General features: G+C 44.1%; 1 protein-coding gene across 2 annotated transcripts in view; it reads left to right on the forward strand.

Annotated features, from left to right (window-relative positions):
• Positions 1–20,965, forward strand: part of MYO5B (myosin VB) — a 334,661-nt gene that overhangs the window by 160,078 nt on the left and 153,618 nt on the right. For both annotated transcript variants that reach the window (XM_025429624.3, XM_049111936.1), the window contains exons 3-4: positions 2,532–2,703; positions 6,488–6,632. In XM_025429624.3, the coding sequence (XP_025285409.1) occupies positions 2,532–2,703; positions 6,488–6,632 (317 nt within the window). The remainder of the gene's footprint in view (positions 1–2,531; positions 2,704–6,487; positions 6,633–20,965) is intronic.

The following is a 20,965-nucleotide window of genomic DNA, read 5'->3' on the forward strand; positions in this document are numbered from 1 at the left end:
GAGGAAAGATGGGGAATGATAGCATTTCCATCTTGGGGACTAAAGACACAGAGCTGAGGTCCCCACTTTCTAATATGGGAAATGAGGGGCTGAGCCTGGTGAGGCTGCACTTGGTTGGGTCCTGTGCTGTGTGGCGGGGTGGGCGGGGGTGGAGAGACACACAGGATGTGCAGAGCCAACATGCTCTTCCAGAGGCGAGGGACACCTCCATGGGGAGGTCTTGAGAAAGCCTCTCGGGCCGAGGGGGTTGTGTTAGAGTTTCAGTGACACTCAGAGATGAAGGGTGGTCAGAGCCATCAGCTCTAGAACTTAAAATCTCAACATACTCCACTTTCCCTTGTTGCCCACCTTCTGGGAATTTGGTATCATGTCTGTGATAGCCAGTTTACTAGTCTCCTATATGGAGGAAATTTGATAAGACCTTCACACAAAAAGAAGAGCCTTGAGACACACACACACACACACACACACACACACCATGACATGAACCTATACAAAGAAAACCTAACATGGGTGACTTGATAATTTGTGGAGATGTCATTTCAGACAGACTTTAACATAGTTTTCAAAACAAGGAATCCCATATTTCATTCTGTAACATGCCTCTTTGTCAATTCATCACAGATACAGGTGTACGTTGGGTTTTATTTTCATGGTTTAGATTGTTGATATCTTTGCCCATTTGTAAGATTGTCTCCTGAAGCCAAGGAAGAGTCTGTTCATGAAGGGTTGTGACCGGTGTTTCCAGCTGCCTTCTGAAAGGTCAAACCTGCACAAAGTAGGTCTATTTGACCACATCCTTTGTTTTGGAGGTCTTGGGAGTTTCTACACCTTTGCTTATATGGTGGATAATGATGGTAATCTACTATTTGCATCTATTTGGTTAATGACCACTGATTAGTTTTTCGTGTTGTCCATCTGTAGTGGTATTTTTTTTTTTTTTTTTGTGACTTGCATCTCCTACGTAATTTTCTGTTGGGATATTGGTTTTTTGACTTGTTAAAACTGTGGATACTAAGATTAATTCTGTTATGAATTAATACAATGTAAAAATCATTGTCCCCTTCTCTCGTTTTACTGTGTGGTGTGCTTGATGATGGCTTAAAAATTCTATTTATAGTCAAAATACAAAAATTTGGGACATACTTCTGACTCTTCTGTCATTCTTTAGAAACCTTCCAAAGCTTTTCAAACTACCTATGTTTCTTTTTGCACTTTGGTTTTTGTTCTACCTTATATGAGAGAATGAGAGTAGAATACTGGCACAATTTTTTTTTTCCCCTAAATGCCTTCCAGTTTACCTACCACTGTTCTAGGGAAATTCCTTTTGATGATTTGCTTCATTGTTATGAACAAATTTTCCTTCTGTGCCTGCATTTATTTCTGGATCTGCGAGTAGGTTTCATTTATCTGCAGATTTTAGCACCATTATTGTACTTGCTGGCTATCATATACCTTAAGATCTGATTGTGTAAGACCATTTAAAAGTAGGAGAGAAAGTTGATATTCATGTTTTTTTTTTTCTTAAACTGTTATTCCAGTAAATTGATGCTATGCCCATAGAATTTCCTGAAAGGCGTGCCTAGAATGGTGGTTCTTAAAATATCTAGAGACCACCTGTTGCATAACTACTTGTGGGTATTTAAAAATTTCAGACTCTTGGGCCTCACCCCAGACTCCCACACATAAGTAGTGGCACACTACTGCCAGGAGTAGTGTTTGGGAAACTGTTTTTGCAAGCTCCTGGATTTTAAAGAACACTGTAAAACTTAGATAAAACACAGGAAAATTTGGGCTATGGTTTACAATTTATATACAAAATAGCATCATCTTTTTTTATACATTGATATGTATATACATGAGTCAGTTATGAACATACCCTGTCTATAAACATCTTTTGAGTACTCATGTCCAAGTGTCATGCTAAGGATACGAGGATCACACCTTGCAGCCAACTCTTCCTGATTACACACACACATACACACACATAACACCACCTTCTGTTACATGTTAGATCAAAGTAAAATAATTTCCCTCCAGTAGCATGTAGTCCACTTGTTGAAGAATCTGTACAGCTTAGGGCATTTATGTGAAGCAGTCAGTTGCAAGGCGATTCCAATAAAAAGTGAATGGATGGGTTGATGAGGGCAGAGGAAGAAAGCAACAGCTTTAAATGGGGGCAAAGGAGGTTTGCTGCATGGGAGAAGGCGCAGTACTCCCACTGCCACCGGATTCAAAGACCCACCAGCAGAACACGTTGTTAAACCTTGTTGTGCTTCCTGAATCTCTCGGCCCCTCACTCATGTGATGGCGATACACTGGGATGATGTCACAGGCAAGTTTTCCACCTGGGCTGGTCACTTGGGGCAACACAAGTGTTTTTGTTTGGCCCTTCTTTAAAACAGTTTATTGGTCTTCATCACTCACAATCTTGTGAGGGCGGTGATTCTTGCCAACACGACAGGACGTTGAATACAGGTGAAATGGTTCATAATTCTGCCTTTTTGTGTCTATTACTTGCCTTTCTTTAGATTCGGGAATACCCCATCGATGTCCAAAGCAACCAGCTGCCTTTTTTGCGGAATCCAGATATTTTGGTGGGAGAAAATGACCTAACTGCCCTTAGTTACCTACATGAGCCTGCAGTTTTGCATAATTTAAAGGTCCGTTTCTTGGAGTCGAATCATATCTACACTTACTGTGGTAAGTGGTGTGTGTCTATGGGCTGCATGTGTTTGAAAGTACTTAAAATCTTCAGACTTGACACGCTGAACTCTAATGGTTAGGAATCCTACTAGCATTCTTCTGAGTACCTCTCATCTGAGACCCTTGAAAGGTTTGCAATTAGAGAATGTGGCTTAATTAGGCTGCCCTCCATCTCTGTGGGCTGATGGGTGTTAATCTCAGCTCAACCAGGACAGAAGTGGAGCATGCCATGTGCCCTGGCTGGTTTGGGCACAGTCCTGGGGTCTGTAGGAGAGCAGTTAATGCAGCCCAGGGTCCTAGCTTGGGCATCTGCCCCTCTCACAGAGCACGCTTCTGGAAATGGATGCCTGGCTGGCTTCTGTTGTGAACCCAAGAAAGTGCTGTCTTTGGTGCTCTCCTTTGCCTGCACAAACATGGGGCATGATGAATATTTGTCCAATACATGAGCAGAAAACATATTTTAAACTAAAAAGTCCTGGGGATCCCTGGGTGGCTCAGTGGTTTACTGCCTGCCTTCAGCCCAGGGCATGGTCTTGAAGTCCCAGGATCGAGTCCCGCATTGGGCTGCATGGATCCTGCTTCTCCCTCTGCCGGTGTCTCTGTGCGTCTGTCTCTCTCTGTCTCTTTCTGTCTCTCATGAATAAATAAATAGAATCCTTTTTAAAAATTAATTAAAAAGTCCTGAAATTGTTTTTGTTTTTGTTTTTCTTGAAACTTCTCAATTTCCCTCATTCTGTTTTTGAGTATGAAATGCTACAGTGAAAACCAGAACCCTGTAAATCATTGTCTGAGGAGCAAACCATTTCAGAATCTGGCTGAGCAGTCAGGCCGTGGGCTGCTTTGTGGGAATTGTCCCTGCCTTGCTTCAGAGCCTTGGTCTTATCTGTTATCACAAGAGAGGCCTCAGGACCAGAGTTCTTTTCACTGTGATATTCTATTTTGGTTTGGAGTTGGTTGGCTGGCTGCTAAGTTCCAGTGAGCTTTTCTACTAGACTTCAGTGCTTGAGAAGTCCTTTCCTAAAAACTCCTTCAACTCAATTACTAGTGGGAATTTTATTTGATAAAGACCATCAGTTATCAGAGGCTTGAATAAGTTGGGCTTTTTCAAAACTTTTTTTTTTTTTTTGAAAAATCTCCCTTTTTGGGAGAAAGGAATAAACCACCATGAGCTTCACTTTTTGAAGTCACCCCTTTGGAAAGAGGTCCTGCTGTCTGTACATATTTCTCTAAATGCACCTTGGCTCTTCTGGCTTCAGCTGTTCAGAGTGACCAACATAGCACAGAGTACGGAGTCCTCAGGAAGCATTCCTTTCTGCTCTGGAAGTCGCTGAGACATTTCAGGAAAACGTGTGACCTTAGAATATCTAAAATTGAATGCTACAGGAATTAGGCTTTTATGCAACTCTCTCAGCCAGCACAGCATGTGAGGCTGTTTTTAACAGACTTCTCCCCAGTCATTAACCTTAGGTGGGATTTTTTTTTTTTAATTTTTTTTTTAATTTTTATTTATTTATGATAGTCACAGAGAGACAGAGAGAGAGAGGCAGAGACATAGGCAGAGGGAGAAGCAGGCTCCATGCACCGGGAGCCTGATGTGGGATTCGATCCCGGGTCTCCAGGATCGCGCCCTGGGCCAAAGGCAGGCGCCAAACCGCTGCGCCACCCAGGGATCCCAACCTTAGGTGGGATTAATCAGAGTTTGGAGACTTCTCTTTTGGGCCAGGTTGTCTTTTCAGGCGAGCTTCCATTTGAAGACTTGGTAGGTGTCCTTTCCCTCCCTTAGCCTGAAATGTAATAAACCAGATTATTCCAAGTATTCCAGACTATTTTTTCCCCCTTTTAAATAGACTTTTTAAAAACAACTTAGGTTCACAACAAAATTGAATGGAAGATAGAGCTCTCCCATATGACACCCACTTTGCCCACACATGCTCAGCCTTACCTGTTAACATTCTGTTCAAGAGTGGTACGTTTGTTAAAATTGGCAAACCTATAGTAACACACCACCAGAATCTCTAGTTTCCATTAGGGCTCAGTCTTGGTGCTGCACGTTCCATGGGTTTGAACAAATGTGTAATGACATGTATCTGCTCTTGTGGTACCCTAACAGTGGTTTCATGGCCTTCACGTCCCCTTGGCTCTTTGTAGGCATTCCTCCCTCCCCCTGGGCCCTGGCAACCACTGATTTTTTTCTACTGTCTTTGTCATTTTACCTTTTGTGGACTATCGTAGAGTTTGGGATCACACAGCCTTTCCAGATTGGCTTCTCCCATGTAGTCATATACATTTAAGTTTCCGCCATGTCTTTTCATACCTTGATAAGCCACTTTTTATAACACTGACATTCCATTATCTGCATGTATCACAGTTTGATTCACATATTAAGGGACCTTTTAGTTGCTCCTAAGTTTTGGCAGTTGTCAAAACTGCTGTGAACATCCATGTGCAGGTGTTAGTGTGGATATAAGGTTTCAGCCCCTCTGGATAAATACTAAGGAGTGTGAAACCGAATCCTATGGGAAGTGTATGTTTTGTAAGAAACTGCCCAAGTGGCTATACCATTTTGCATTCCACCAGCGATGGAAACTTTCCATTGTTACACATCCTCACCATCATTTGGTGTTGTCTGTGTCCTGGGTTTTGGCCATTTTTAATAGGTGTTTGGTGGTATCTCCTTACGGTGTTAATTTGTACTTCCCTGATATATGATGTACTTGGTACCCATCTGTTGATCTTAGGGGAGGTCTCTGTCTAGATCTTTTGCCCGTTTTTCAATTAGGTGGTTCATTTTCTTAGTGTTGAGTTTTAAGAGTTCTTTTCATGTATTTTGCAAATTAGTCCTTTATCTGTATCAGATATGTTTTTTGCAAATATTTTTCCCATTTTGTGGTTTCTCTTATTTTCCTGACTTGTGTACCTTTTCAAACACCGAGGGAAACACTGTTTAAGAGATCTTCCATCTTGGCAATGACCTTTGCATTCCTGTTTCCTCATCCCCATGTGACTGGCAAAACGCACACCTCTTTTTTTTTCTTTCTTTCTTTCTTTTCTTTCTGTCTTTCTTTCTTTCTTTTCTTTCCCCTTATCAGTGGTTCTCTTGAGATCCAGAATGTGCTCTTAGGGGAAACAAAAAGGCATGAATTTATTGGAAGATTGAAATTCATTTTTCTCTTTACATTCTCAAATATTAACCTTGCCCTCCATAACAGTTCTGAAAGGGCAGATGATTTGCTGACTCTTCAACATGTATTTTTTGAGCCCATCGTTGTGATGTATACTTTTGAGGATACAAAATTTTCTTTAAAAAAGTAAAAGAGAATACATGGTATAAAGTGATGTGAGCTAATAAAAACCTAACACTCAGTGCTTACTATGTAAAATGATGGTCTAAGAGTTCTTCATTAATCATTATCTTCAAGACAAGCAGGTAAAGGTAATTACTATTCCTGATTTTATAGTCCAGGAAACTGTGGCACTTAGAGGTTAAGTAATTTGCCAGAGTCCCACAGTTAATAACTGGCTGAGACAAGATTGGATTGTGCAATGTTTTACATGTATTTTGAGTGTAATCTGTTGAGCATTTGGGTACATGTACCTATTCCACGCTCTAGGGTATTTAGAGGCCTGTCTTTCTTTTTTCTACCGGAGCCTAGCACTATCAAGTCAAGTCTTGATTTAGTTTCACTTTGTTTAGTTTTGATTTATATAAACAAGGGCCTTGAAAAGGTGATGCCAGGTGGCCATCTTGCAGTCGGAATCTGACTATGTTATCTGTTTGCAGGTATCGTGCTCGTTGCCATTAATCCATATGAACAGTTGCCAATCTATGGTCAAGATGTCATCTATGCCTACAGTGGCCAAAACATGGGGGACATGGACCCCCACATCTTTGCTGTGGCAGAAGAAGCCTACAAACAGATGGCCAGGTAAGAGTAACCTCAGCCTGGAAGTCTTTTTGTGTAGTCAGAGGGCAGAAAGGGAAGTTTCAACCTTCCTTGGCTGCTTTTGCCCAGTGGTTGAGTAAAGGTAATGGGAATAGAACTAGCCCAGGTTCTATTTCTTCTGCATTTCCTCTCACATTCATCTTGTTCTTGTGAACCTGAACCTATGTTTGAAGAACAGTGGCTACTGCTTTTTTTTTTTTTTTTTAATTCATGAGAGATGCAGAGAGGGGCAAGACACAGGCAGAAGGAGAAGCAGGCTCCATGCAAGGAGGCTGATGTGGGACTCCATCCCAGGTCTCCAGGATCAGGCCCTGGGCTGAAGGCGGTGCTAAACCGCTGAGTCACCTGGGCTGCCCCAAACAGTGGCTTCTAAGACCGTTTGTTTTCTGAGCAATAAAATAAATGAATGCCTTTGATTTCCTCTCTCCTTGACTGCCTTTTGGATTTCTTTCCTCCCTTCCTGATGTAAAAAATTGATTTTCTAGTATCACCGTTCATTTCATAGATCCCAAGGCTTGCTCCCTTTGAAAGAACCAGGATTCTGAGATAGATGAGGCATTTGAAATAGGAATTTCAAAATAGTAGTTATGCATAGTGGCTTTGGGTTTTTTGTTTGGTTTAAGAGTTCTTTAGGGACTTAAATAAATCCCCTCAGTTTTGCAGGGTGGTTTTGTTTTTGCTAGCTCTGACAGATGGGTGTACAGGTCTGTTTCATTGGAAAATGGGCTAGGCGATTATATTAGGGTTCTGCAGGGAAATAGAACCAGTAGCAGGGGGAGGGAGGAATTGTGTATGTGTTTGGGGAGCCCAGGTGGGGTTCTTTTAAGGAACGGTCTCATATAGTTGTGGAGGCTTGGCAAGTCCAAAATCAGGGTAGGCTGGCAGACTGGAGACCCACAGAAGAGTTGATGTTGTGTTTCAAGTCTGAGGCTAGTCTGTTGTCATGCTTCTCTCTTGGGGGAAGGTCATTTTTTTCCCCTTCTTGGGACATTCATCTGATTGGTTGAGGCCCACCCATATTATGAAGGGTAATGAGGTTTTTTTTTTTTTTTTTTAAAGTCTACTGATTGAAATGCTTATCTCATCTAAAATACATCTTTACCAGTACTATCATGACTAGTGCATGATCAAATGTCTGGTACTTTGGCCTCGCTAAGTTGGCACATAAAACTAATCACCACACTGATGATGGTCTTGAACTATTCAGATATAAGGTGGGGAAAGATAGTTTCACCAAAAATTTGGCAGAAATGCATATTCCCGTTAACACCAACATGCTGGATCTTTTCAACTAAATCTAATCTTGCCATTTTCAAAGAACAGCTTATGGAGTGAGCAGCACACTTAGGAAAGTCCTTTGCAGGGAGGAGGGCTGCTTGGCTAACTTAATGAGAGGAGAATCCCATTTAAGACAGTCTGTGTTTCAGTGGATTTCAGAGTCTAATTTTCAGCCCAATGAAAGTTTCCACCAAGGGAGGCTGCACTATAGACTTGTTTACTGATTTGTTTGCTGGTTGTAAAACTCAGTATATAGAAAGTTCTGCTTCCTTATGGACATATATGGACCACTTTCAAAATGAGCCATGATTGGAGAACGAGCAATTCAACAAATAGAAATGATCTGTAACCATTTTATTTCTCCAAGGGTGGTAGGAGACTAGGGGCTAACATGGTCCCCAACTTTGACGTCTCTAATACCTTAAGAGCGAGCACATACGGTATTAATCTACTTCAGGGCTTTGAACAGAAGTCACTTAGCTTGATAACTTATTGATATAAACCTCCTGACCGAAATCATGGTTCAAGGTCAGGTCGTGTACACAGAAGCATGGGTTGTAGTGTGCTTCAGGTTTTAGTACATAGCTTCACTAATGTATTACTGTGGGAGGGCAAGTATATGGCACAGTGGAGAGAGACCTGGGGTCTGAACAGGCTCTCAGGCTTTGGGGAGAATCATTTAAGCTGAGTCTTCAACTACCTTCCTTCCTCTGGAGGATAGTTTCTTTATGATTTTGAAACAGAAGGGAAGGGGCACCTGGGTCGCTCAGTCATTTGAGTGCTCGGCTCTTGATTTTGGCTCAGGTCATGATCTCATGAGTTGTGAAGTCAGGCTCTGCTCACTGCTGTGTCTGCTAGAGATTATCTCCCTCTGCCCTTCTCCTCACTCAAGCACATGCATGTGCTCTCTTTCTCTCTCTAAAATAAATCTTTAAAACACACACACACACACACACACACACACACACACACAAAAACAGGTGAGTGTGGGTTGGTTCTCATGACTTCCTACCGTGCTAAAAGTTCTAGCAGCTCTTTGATTTGTCTTTTGATGAATGTCATTGATCATTGTTTTTCATCCCATTCATCTCTCCTACCCAGCAGCACTTAGAAGTATTAGAAGTTGCTGGGTTGTTTTTGTTTTTACTGAAGACTTGTTATGGTCCCTGTGGTTTTGAAAATCTCCCAGTCTCCAGCTTTATCTGCACCTTAGATTCTCTCACCTAAAGGCCTCCATTCTTCCCTTCCATGCCTGAAACTGGATTTATGGTTATTCTACCCTTGGGTTATTTCACTTGCTTGGGTCCTTGTTCACACCCATTAGAAGGAAGGGGATATGGTGGTACACAGTGGTGGTGATACAGTCTTACCCTAGGGTTATGAATTTTTTTTGAGATTTTATTATTCATCCATGAGAAAGACAGAGAGCCAGAGACATAGGCAGAGGGAGAAGCAGGCTCCATGCAGGGAGCCCGATGCAGGACTCAATCCCAGGACCCCGGGGTCACGCCCTGAGCCAAAGGCAGACTCTCAACTGCTGAGCCACCCAGGTGTCCCAAAAGCTATGAATTTGACAATTAAAGGGCTTGGATGTTAAAATTGGACCAGGAATTGCTTCCTTTAGGTTTTGTTTTACGGTTTATACTCATTTTACTCAGCGAGTCTTAAGGTGTAGCCAAATAATTTTGCTGAAATTCGTAGGCAGTTTTTGCTCATGAATGTTCATTAGAAGTGTAAGACCAGCACAAGTGGCCATAGGAGAGAGCTATTTTTGAATGTCCAGGTGTCAGCAGCTCAGGGTTTCTGTTACTGATCTGAGAGACGCATTGGAAGCCCCTGCAGAATCTTTGTTGTACAGGGAAGAAGACCCATTGGTCAGATGCAAGGAAAGTTTTTGCTGTATTTTGAGTATGGAGCTTCTCTGTCAATTCAGACGTTGGAACAAATTCATTTAACAATACTTGAAGAGTGTGTTGTGCTTTTCCATGACTCATCAGTAGTTGTTGAAATAATTGTGTGATTCACATAGCCATGGCCTAGCACAGTGTGTTTGCATCTGAATCTCTGTAACAGCTGGTGAAATAAAGGGTGTAGGAAACCAAAGTTAACGACTTCTAGTCTTGGGAGACTGGGGCTCACTTGGCTGTGGATTCAGCAGTTCTTCCTCTCGATTCACTGGGGATTTGATTTTCTTTTTTTTCTTTCAAGTTTTTATTTAAATTCTAGTAAGTTACTATTTAGCGTAATATTGGTTTTAAGAGTGGAATTTAGTGATTCTTCAGTTCCATATAACACCCTGTGCTCATCACAACAAGCATCCTCCTTAGTGCCCATTGCTCATCTAGCCCATCCTGCACCCACCTCCTTCCATCAACCCTGTTTGTTCTTTATTGTTAGGAGTCTCTTAAGGTTTGTTTCCCTCTTTTTTTTTTTTTTTTTTGTTCCACTTCACATATGTTCAGCTGTTTTGTTTCTTAAATTCCACATAAATAAAATCACATAATCACATGGTATTTGTCTTTCTGACTTATTTTGTTTAGCTCCATCCATGTCATTGCAAATAATAAAATTTTATTCTTTTTGATGGCTGAGTAATTTTCCTTTGGATGTGTGTGTGTGTGTGTGTGTGTGTGTGTATGCATATGCATTTATACCACATTTTCTTTATCCATTCATCAGTCATTGGACACTTGGGCCCTTTCCGTGGTTGGTGATTGTTGATAATGCTGCTATAAATGTCATGGTGCATGTGCACCATCCAAAAGGTTGGATCTATATTTTTGTATTCTTTGGGTAAATACCTAGTAGTGCAGTTGCTGGGTCATAGGGTAGCTCTATTTTTTTTTTTTTTTTGAGACTCACTTGAGTGTTTAATTCAAACCTATATTTGTAGTTTCTAAAATGTTGATCCACAGACCACTTTCTTGTTACATGTGTGGGGTAGCTCTATTTTTAACTTCTTGAGGAACCCCTCCACACTGTTTTCCAGAGTGGCTGTACCAGCTTGCATTTTCACCAGCGGTGCAAGAGGGTTCTCCTTTCTCCATATCTTCACCAACATCTGTTGTGTCCTGTGGTGTCATTTTAGCCATTCTGACAGGTGTGAGGTCATATCTCATTGTGGCTTTGATATATATTTCCCTGATAGTGATGTTAAGCATCTTCTCATGTGTCTGTTCGCCATCTGGATGTCATCTTTGGAAAAATATCTATTCATGTCTTCTGCCCATTTCTTAACTGGATTGTGTTTTGGGTATTGAGCTTGATAAGTTTGTTATAGATTTTTGGATACTAGCCCTTTATCAGATGTGTCCTTTGTAAATATCTCCTCCCATTCTATAGGCTGCTTTTTAGTTTTGTTGACTGTTTCCTTCACTGTGCAGAAGCTTTTTAGCTCGAAGGGGTCCCAATAGTTCATGTTTGCTTTTGTTTCCCTTGCCTTCATAGATGTGTCCTGTAAGAAGTTACTGTGCCCGAGATCAAAGAGGTTGCTGCCTGTGTTTTCTAGGATTCTGATGGTTTCCTGTCTCACATTTAGGTCTTTTGGCCATTTTGAGTGTATCTTTGTGTCTGGTGTAAGAGAATGGTCCAGTTTCATTCTTGTGCACATGGCTGCCCAATTTTCCCAACACCATTTGTTGAAGAAACTCTTTTCCATTGGATATTCTTTCCTGCTTTGTTGACAATTAGTTGACCATATAGGTGTTCTTGTTTTCTTTTTTCTTTTTTTTCTTTTCTTCTTAAAGATTTTTTTGTTCATGAGAGAGACAGAGAGGCAGAGACACAGGCTAGAGGGAGGAGCAGGCTCCATTCAGGGAGCCTGATGTGGGACTCGATCCTGGGACTCTAGGATTGTGCCCTGAGCCAAAGGCAGACACTCAACCTCTGAGCCACCCAGGCGTCCCTAGGTTTTCTTTCTTGATGTGGCTTGCATCAGGGACCCTCCAACTTGATGGTCTGAGTGGGTGGGAGGAATCCTGTCAAAGTTCAAAGTGTTAGGTGCAGACCATCATCCTTATCCTGAGAGCTGCTGCAGAGTCTTGCCACACTGGAGGAGAGAAGGAGGAAACACAAGGACAGCCAATGATGGGTCACTGTCCCAACCCCTTTTGAATTCACCAAAGCTAGATTTGACCATAAATGGAGATTCACAGTGAAGAAAAAGGTTAGGGGTGCCTGGGTGGCTCAGTTAAGTGTCTGACTCTTGGTTTCAGCTCAGGCCATGATCTCAGGGTCATGAAATTGGGCCCTGAATCAGGTTCCATCCACTCTCAGCACGGAGCCTGCTTAGGATTCTCTATCCCTGTCCTTCTGCCCCTTGTGCATGCTCTCGCTCTCTCCCACTCACTCTCTTGCTCTCTATCTCTCAAATAAGTAAAATCTTAAAAAAAAAAAAATTAAATCCTATGAAGCCTCACATTCATGAGTTCCAGCCTCTGCACAAGAACCCATATTTCCCTATAAGAGAGGAGACTAATCTCCACTGCTTCTTTATTTCTAGATCCTCCCAGCCCAACATCCAGAATGCCCACTCTTTCCGTTTTACCTGCCTCAGCCTCAGCTCCTGCATTAAAATTGCATCTGCAGACATTTGTATGGTATCAGTTATTCAATAGGTTCCTTGCTGAAGGAACACTGAGAAATGTGAGAACATTCCCTGACTCTGACAGAACACACAATGTGATGGGAGAGAGGAGACCTAGTAGGCCAAAACACCTGTAACTACAGGAAGTGTGACTAAAAATCATGCCATGGGGTCATTAGAATTGAGTTTGGAGCCTTGACAGTCACAGGTGGTCCAAGAAAACTGTAGAATTTAAGCTGGATGTTGATAAATTTGTAGGCTACATAGTGAGCAGAAGGCATCTGGGTGGCTGGAATGAGAGGGATCGTTACCTCAGAAGTGGGTGTCAAGGACAGGATCACAGAACCACAGTGACTTACTGCTTCACTCCCGTTGGGAGGTCTAATCACAAGGACATAATGACAAGTGTTGGTGAGGATGTAGAGAAATTAGAAATCTTCATAGGCTGCCCAGTGGGAATGTGAAATGTGTGGCTGTTTTAGAAAATGCTTTGGCAGTTTCTCGGTGGGTTGAGCACAGTTAATGCATGACTCAGCACTTCCACTCTTAGACACATACCCGAGAGAAATGACGAGCTATTCATGGAGAAGCTTAAATACAGACATCATAATAGCATCACTTCTCATGGCCAAAAGGTGAAACTAACTATCCATCAGCTGATGAATGGATGAATGAAATGTGGTATATCTGTAGAGTGTTATTTGGCCTTGATAGGAACAGAGTCCTGACACCGGCTTACCACATGAATGAACCTTGCAAATCCACTGAGTGAAAGAAGCCAGACACAAGACCACAGATGTGTGTCTGTTTACATGAATGTCCAAAACAAGCAAACCTAGAAAGGGCAGGTTATTATTTGTCTAGGCCTTGAGGTTAGAGGTGAAATGGGTAGTGATTGCTTATGGGTTTTTTGGGCGAGGGAAGAGAAGAGATGAAAATGTTCTAAAATTGATTGTGGTGATGGATGTACAAGAAAACAAATTTACTTAAAACACTTTGCATTGTATACTTCAAAATAGTGAATTGTGTGTTCTGGGAATTAGATCTCAAAGGATTAAAGACAGGAGGTCAGCACCCAGAGGAGTTTAACCTACATAGTGAGTGGGTCTAGAGGAGGCAATGGACTGGACAGTTTGGGGCCAGACTGGAGGCCTGTGAAGGCTGGGGTCAACTTTGGGAAAACAGCATGCATGGTATTAACAGAGCGATAAAAATGATCAAACAGGTTTGGGAAATGCTGCATTAATCCAGTGCAAGATGACTTTACATGGAACTGCTCAGAGCAGTGAGGTTGACATGTATTCTGAGTCTCCAGGGTGGGGATGCATTAGGCTGGGTTCACAAATCCTACGTAGAGTAGAACAACACTGTTTGCAGGAATTATCTCAAGGGACTGATGACACTCTTTGGGAAATGCTCTCCTGGAGCACGGAGACATTTCAGAGCTTACTAGAAAAGAAAGTAGAATGTGAAGAATGTTGAACATTTTCCCCTACTGGGTCCTGTTTCATAATCTCTTCTTTATCCATGTTTCTGAGGCTGGGAATATCTCCTGAGTGCTTAGGTTCTTGTGGATGTAACTTGTCTGTTGTAAGTGACCTCTATAAAATGAGTGACAGGGAATTACTTACTGAGAGCGAGACGCTGTGGCACAGTGTGATGATGTATTCTTGCATCACCAGCATTTGCTGGTGATACAATTGGTGTTGAAGGAAGAATAGAAAGAATCAACATATTAATGCATTTTTCCAAGTGAGATCAGTAAATCCCCACCATGTGGGTGAGGATGGAGACTTGAGGATGTTGACTAACCCTCCAAGGTCATGGAAATGGTAAACAGATGAAGCCAGAAGCCAGGCTTGGTCAGTTTGCCCTGAAGCCCCCTGCCGTAGCTGAGAAGCCTGCCTTCCTCCTCTGACAGTGCCTCCTGACTAGTGCAGATGGTTTTCCAGAACAGAGCAGACTCTGGTCCTCAGGACACCGTGAAAGCCACAGGGTAGACCTTTCCCTTCATGGCTCAAAAATGTTTAAGGTCCCAAGTGAGACTGGACGTGCAGTCTCCTTGCTTTGGTGGTGGAGTTGGGACATCTTACTGGGTTAGCCAGGTCCGATCCCTTTATTTTGAGTTGTTCATGTCATTTTTCTGAAAGAGTGGAAACACTGCACATTAAATTTTATTTGCTCAGGTAGCCAAGGTAATTGAGCACATGCATTTCCATCTGGCTCTGCTGTGTTGCAAAACTGTGACTAATAGTGAAAGATAGGACGACTGTTACCTGGGATCAGGATGGGGGGAGCACAGGCGGGCCCACCCATGGCAGGGGGAGAGTGAAACACTCTCGTGGGTGGGAGCCTTCCCTGAGATGGGGAGGAACTCCTTGGGAGCAGCAAGCCTGTGTTCAGGGGGGATAAGGAATCTAATTTATAAATCTTGCTCGGGTCCAAAGAGGGTATCTTGGTAGATTTGTGTTCCTAGAAGTATGAAGTGTTTGTAGAGAATTTGAAGGCGTTTTAGGGCATCAGTGTGGAAATGAGAATCCATAATTAAAAAGCCCCTCCCCCGCCTCTCGAGGACACTTAGTAGCCTTTCAGGTAAGGAGGAGGAAGAGAGTTAAAGGGATAATGATAGGATTACCCTAGCGTCCAGACAAGAACAGAGCCACAGGAGAATTCAAAGCTGAGTGTGAGTCCCTTCACAGAGTACCTGCAGGCAACCGTATGGTACCTTCAGGGCCGAGCAAATGATGGCCTTTCCATGTGGTAGCAAGAGTCCTTTCGGCCTCTTCTTGCAGAGTCATGTTTGAAATGAGGATTGCAGAAGTTTATGGGTGGTTGCCAGTCTTTCTAGAGGAAGTAGACCTTTTCAGTGGCATTGTTTCAACTTCTTGATTCTCATGCACAGGGAACCGAAGACTTTCAGTGTTGCCTTGAGACTGAAATTGGGCTCTGGGTGCTAAGAGCAGCCCTTTGTGTTAGAAGGTGGACACTGATGCCCTTTGGCGATGCCATTTGGAAGCTGAAGCATCGGGAAGTACACAATCCTGCAGGAAGCAAACAATTATGTGATGGTTTAATAGGCCGTTGAGTGCCAGCCTGCCAGGTACCGCTGCCTGTGTGGTGCAGGCCGACAACAGAAACAGATCATAACCGCATATGGTCATGGTTTTCCTTACTGACCAGAGTGCATGTTCAGAGAAGATGGAGGAGTCTAGTGTCTGGGGCAGCATCTGAAGTCAGTATCTGTAAACTAGTTCTGGATCCATGGAGGAAGAGTGGTCCCCTTGCCACTGGCTGTGTGTCATGAAGGAAAGAAGACACGAGAAAGTGGCTGGCTCACTGCTGCCCATTCCCATCCTGGACACATGATTGAGAGTGCATGACTGCTGTCCTGCATCAGTGTCCTTTTTCTTTTCTTTTTAAAAAATATTTATTTATTCATGAGAGACAGAGGCAGAGATAGAGAGGGAGGAGAAGTAGGCTCCATGTAAGGAGCCCGATGTGGGATTCGATTCTGGGACTCCAGGATCACACCCTGGGCTGAAGGCAGGCGCTAAACTGCTGAGCCACCCAAGCATCCCCAGTGTCCTTTTCCTACACTGAGTTAGAGTACTGGGGTTTTTGTTCTTTGTTTTTTTCTAGATTTTTCTTTGATTACATCAGCAATAAGTATATAGCAATGGACGTTGCTTTGGCTTAAAACCTCAGGAAGAAAAAAAAAAAAAAAACCTCAGGGAGACCCTTTACCATGGAAAGAGGTAGAACGGAGTCCTAGTATCTGACTGGGTGGAGTCCTGTCCCATGTGGTGGAATAAGCACAGGTTCCTATAAGCAGCTCTGTATCAGGATCCTGCAGGGAACCACTGCCCCCCCACCCCCCTGCCTCCCCTTACCCTGAGTCAGAATCTCAAAGGTAGAACAAAATTATCCTTTTAGAAAAAAAAATTTTTTCAAAGCCTTTTTTTTTTTAAAGTTATTCAGAAAGGAACAAAATCTTTGCACTGGTGTTTAGGAAACTTGTGAAATAGAGGAATATCCAGTCTATGGGATTCAAACTGGTGCTCACAAGGGTCTGTCATAAGGGTTTACAATCTCTCCACTTGTTAAGTCCCGCTTGGTTGCTCTTGACATCTCAGCATGAATTAAGGATCTGAAAGTGGGTTTCGATCAAGGAAAGAAGATACAGAATTTGAAAGCCTGTTAGAGGACAGAGGACCAGAGGACCCTCCAGCTGCAGTGAATATCGGGCCTCTTCTGCGTGGCTGCTTGTGAGAACCCTGCGGGAAGGCCCAGGACTCGCCCGCAGAGCCTGAGTTATCAGTAACGCTCAGATGCTAATATTCATGAAACACTTCCAGGTGCTTGTCCATGTGGAGCAGCATCAAGAATGGCACTGAAACCCCCTACCTGGTGTGTCAGCAGCAGAGTCACAGGAGGACTGCTGTGGAAAGCCTGCAGGCGAGGTGGCAGGCCCAAGGGCAAGCTCTGTGGGCACATCCTTTAGAGCTGCAGTGGACAGGCTTAAAGCAGATGCTTCCTGAGCCTGCCTGGCCCCAGCCCTCATTCACAGATCAATGAGATTGGAAGTCAGGGGAGTGGCTCTGATAGCCAAAAAATGACAAATTATTCAGGTTCTCTGTATTCCCAAAAATAGAGAATAAAACGCTTCATGATCCATGACCTTTTAAAAAGATGTCCTTTTGTTTGTTAGGGAATTAACTTTCATACTTAGAATTATGAGATGTCCTTTCAGAAAGTGTCTTGCACCAAGAGAGAGTAGGGGTGGGACCCTTGGGATGACTCTGATAAGCCACCTCTACCAGCCGGGAGTAGTTGCTCCTCTAACTTCCTCGCTGACATGATGGAGGACATATTCCTATAGATGCATGAACATTTAGAATCTAGCTGCGTTGGTTTGAACATATAGAACCAACCTCCAGTCCAGATGTTAGGGGTCAGTATGTCCCCACTCCAGGTGTCCTTCCCTACTGGGTCACAGGGCTCTAGGAGCTTTGTTCATTTGTCACTGTACATATTGATCGGTTGTAATTACCTGATGTATCGGAGCTCTAGCGCAGCAATCCAAAGTAGAGATTTTTCTTCTTTTTGTGTGAGGTTGTCATTGCCACAACTTGATTCGTTTTATTTCCCAATTTGTAGAGCCCCTTAAATTTTATTTTGCAGAGTATGTGTTTATTAAATGCACAGGATGACTAAGGCTTTCCTTTTTTGACATTGGAGGTCAAATCTATCGGGGGTTCTTTTTTCAGCATCTCTAGAGTTGTGACACCCAGTCTGAGCCAGAAACTTCTTGTCCCTTCGGGAGGCAGCCATTCTGCAGTTGGAAACTTGTAGAGGTGGGTGGGCGTCTGTCTGCCATCAGGCCCACCTTGGAGCTCCTCTCCTGGAGCAGCTGCCAGAGCAGCCTGCTTGGGGAATGCCCACTTAGTCCTCCCAGCTAACTCTCCTGGTCTGGCCAGCGTTCCCCATGCAGCAGTTCCTCATTCTGATGGCCTTCTGAATATGTTCTAGGCTTAGAATGTAGCCCCATGAACTGTGGCATCTGTTAGGGAGTTAGCTGGGAGTGTAGACCTTGACCAACCAGGGGAGGAGGCCATGGCTGTCTCCTGAGACATAAATCTTTGGGTACTGCATTGATAGATGTTTGCTAATAGATTCTTTTTTTTTTAAAATTTTTATTTATTTATGATAGTCACAGAGAGAGAGAGAGAGAGAGAGAGAGAGAGAGAGGGGCAGAGACACAGGCAGAGGGAGAAGCAGGCTCCATGCACCGGGAGCCCGATGTGGGATTCGATCCTGGGTCTCCAGGATTGCGCCCTGGGCCAAAGGCAGGCGCCAAACCGCTGCGCCACCCAGGGATCCTAGATTCTTGTGGTAATGGTGGATGATGTGTCAACCAAAATACTGAAGTGTTTCTCCCCTGTGCTAGGGTCACAGATGATCACGGTTTGGTGTGATGCCACTGGAGGTGTGTTTTAGGCCCCATCCAGGTCACAGAGCTAAGTGGTAGTGTCTGTGCCTGGCTTCCAGCTTTTCCTTCTTTGTAAGTTGGGCTGCTGACGCAGTTGTTAGTTCTTCGGACTAATCAAAGATGTTTTTATTGCTATGGAAGTCAGTTACCAAAATGACTTTTCACAAGGCATCATGGGGTTTCTCATTTGAGGATCTTTGAGCATAGCTGGTTTACCCCCAAAGTCCTCTAGGAGACGTTTTGAAACACTGAGAAGCAGCAAGTGAATTCTGCTTCCCGTTGGCCCTCAGCCTCATCCTGTGGGTGAGCAGCGTCGGTGGTTGCTTGCTCCAGTGATATTAGTGGTGCTGTCGGTGTTGAACCAAGGATGCTGGAGCTGAATTTGGACTTCCCCCTTGAGGCTTGGCCTCCTCTTCAGGTTGGTCCATTGGGTCCCCTAAGCCGGGAGGTGGGGGGGTGTATAAAAGGCCCAAATTGGGAATAAGACCACATGGTTCCCTTGCTTCCTTTGTGCCCTTTCCCCAGTCTGCCTCTCCTGCTTCCCCTCAACAGGTGGGACTTCCTTCACCTCATATCCTGACTTCTTTCTGTCCGTGGTTTATGGTGAAGCTCGTGTCCACACTCCTCAGACCTGGCTCTTGATTTCTGTTGGAAACTTAACCATAAAAAATCTCTTTCCCCAAACTAGCAGGCAGGATTTGAAGACCGATGCCATGCTAGGAACTCAGAAATCTTATTTTGACGGTCAAAACTTGGACTTCAGCCCTTTGTCTTTACCTTTACTATAAAAATCCTAATCCTCCTGAGACAAATTAATGCTTTGAGTTGGAGAATACTGTTTAAGAGAAATGTAAAAAGGCACATTTTCTGTATCTCAAAAATATGTCCCTACTTTGATATGCATGATGGGAACAAGGAGTATTTCTTGAGATCATCAGGGATGTGCAGGTATTACTCATCACTGTAGTACTGACTAAACAGGTTTGGCAGTGAAACCACAGGGAGCTGTCAGCCTGGACCCCTGATTCCAAACGTTGTGCTTTTGATGACTTCGGCTTACTGTCTCCCTAGAATAGATGACCCCTATGGTTCTGGCTTCAGAAACCATGTGGGAGGAGGTTGTATGCTGAGACCAGGGAAGGTAGAAGGGAGAAGAAAATGAGCTTATTTGCGAACTGTTTCACAATCCCCACCCCAGCCTCCCCTGACATCTAAGTCGAGCTGTCAGGCTGAGTGGATGGAGTAGAGAAGGGGTTGACCTATAGATGGGAATGGCTGATGTCCTCTTGGGAGAGACAGCTGGGGAGGAGGAAAGTTTGCAGATCAAACCCTGTGTAAATTTAGCATTTAAGATCCGGTAGAAGAAGAAGAACCGGGAAGGTGGTGGGGGTCATGCATCCTTTCTGAGGCAGGTGGAATGTGAGATCCGTGTTGGACCAGGGGTCCTAAGCAGGGGGGGTGAGGGGAGAATGTAGCAGCATGGAGCAGCCTGCAGTGCTCAAGGCAGGCCTGGGCATCTAAGGACGGCCTCCCAGTGCTCCACCTCAGAGCCCAGAATGATCTTTCATCTTTGTAACTCTCACATTTATGCCATTCTTCAGTTTCTAGGCTTTTTTTTTTTTTTTTTGGTCCCCCTTACGTCGTGGCTCCCCGCTAGGAAAATATGTATGAAGGGCAGGCTTGCTTGTTTCCCCTGCTGAGCCCTGAGGCCTCGAGCAGCGTGGCCACCACCCTTACATGTCCCAGGTGGTGCTGGAACCAGTCCTGCTTGCCCATTGCAGGGCCTTGCAGCTCTTCTGTGCCTTTGTCCCCCAGCCTGATGCAGAGCCGGGCCTCCAGCTGCCCTCCCACTGGGCTGTGAGCTCGAGTGCATTAATGTGCTCCATCCAATGGGAAGTGGTCATGGCTGCTGCATAGCTGGAGGTCTGCGGAGAGGCCGTCTGAGCTGCCGCACTGGATGTCGGGGTGCAGCTTGGATGGTCATGGAACAGGTGAGCATCTGACCATGCTCCATCCCCATGTGCATCTGTGACGTGCAGAGCCAGGGCGGTGTTGGCAGAAACAGCCTTTGCCTTTCCCTCTTCTTAGCACGTCTCTCGTGCCTGGTGTACCCCATCTGTATGTAGCTTGGAGCTTCTGGGTGGGCATAAGAGGGGAGCTACGGGAATGCCCCGGGGGTCAGTTTCTGCCCTTGAGATGACGACAATCCTTTAAATTCTCCAAGTTAGACAGGTGTTTGTGCAATATTAACTAGATGCTGCCTAAAGAATCTTCTGCCTAAAATACTCATCTCCCTGGCCTATCCATTTATTTAAAGTATTCTCTTTCAGGGTGCCTGGGAAGCTCCGTGGGTTAAGCGTCTGCCTTCAGCTCAGGCCATGTTCCCAGGGTCCTTGGATCAAGCCCTGTGTTGGGCACTCTGCTCCCTGGGGAGCCTGCTTCTCCCTCTCCCTGATGCTCCCC

This window comes from Canis lupus, chromosome 7 (assembly GCF_003254725.2).
Source record: "Canis lupus dingo isolate Sandy chromosome 7, ASM325472v2, whole genome shotgun sequence".
NCBI lineage: Eukaryota > Metazoa > Chordata > Mammalia > Carnivora > Canidae > Canis > Canis lupus.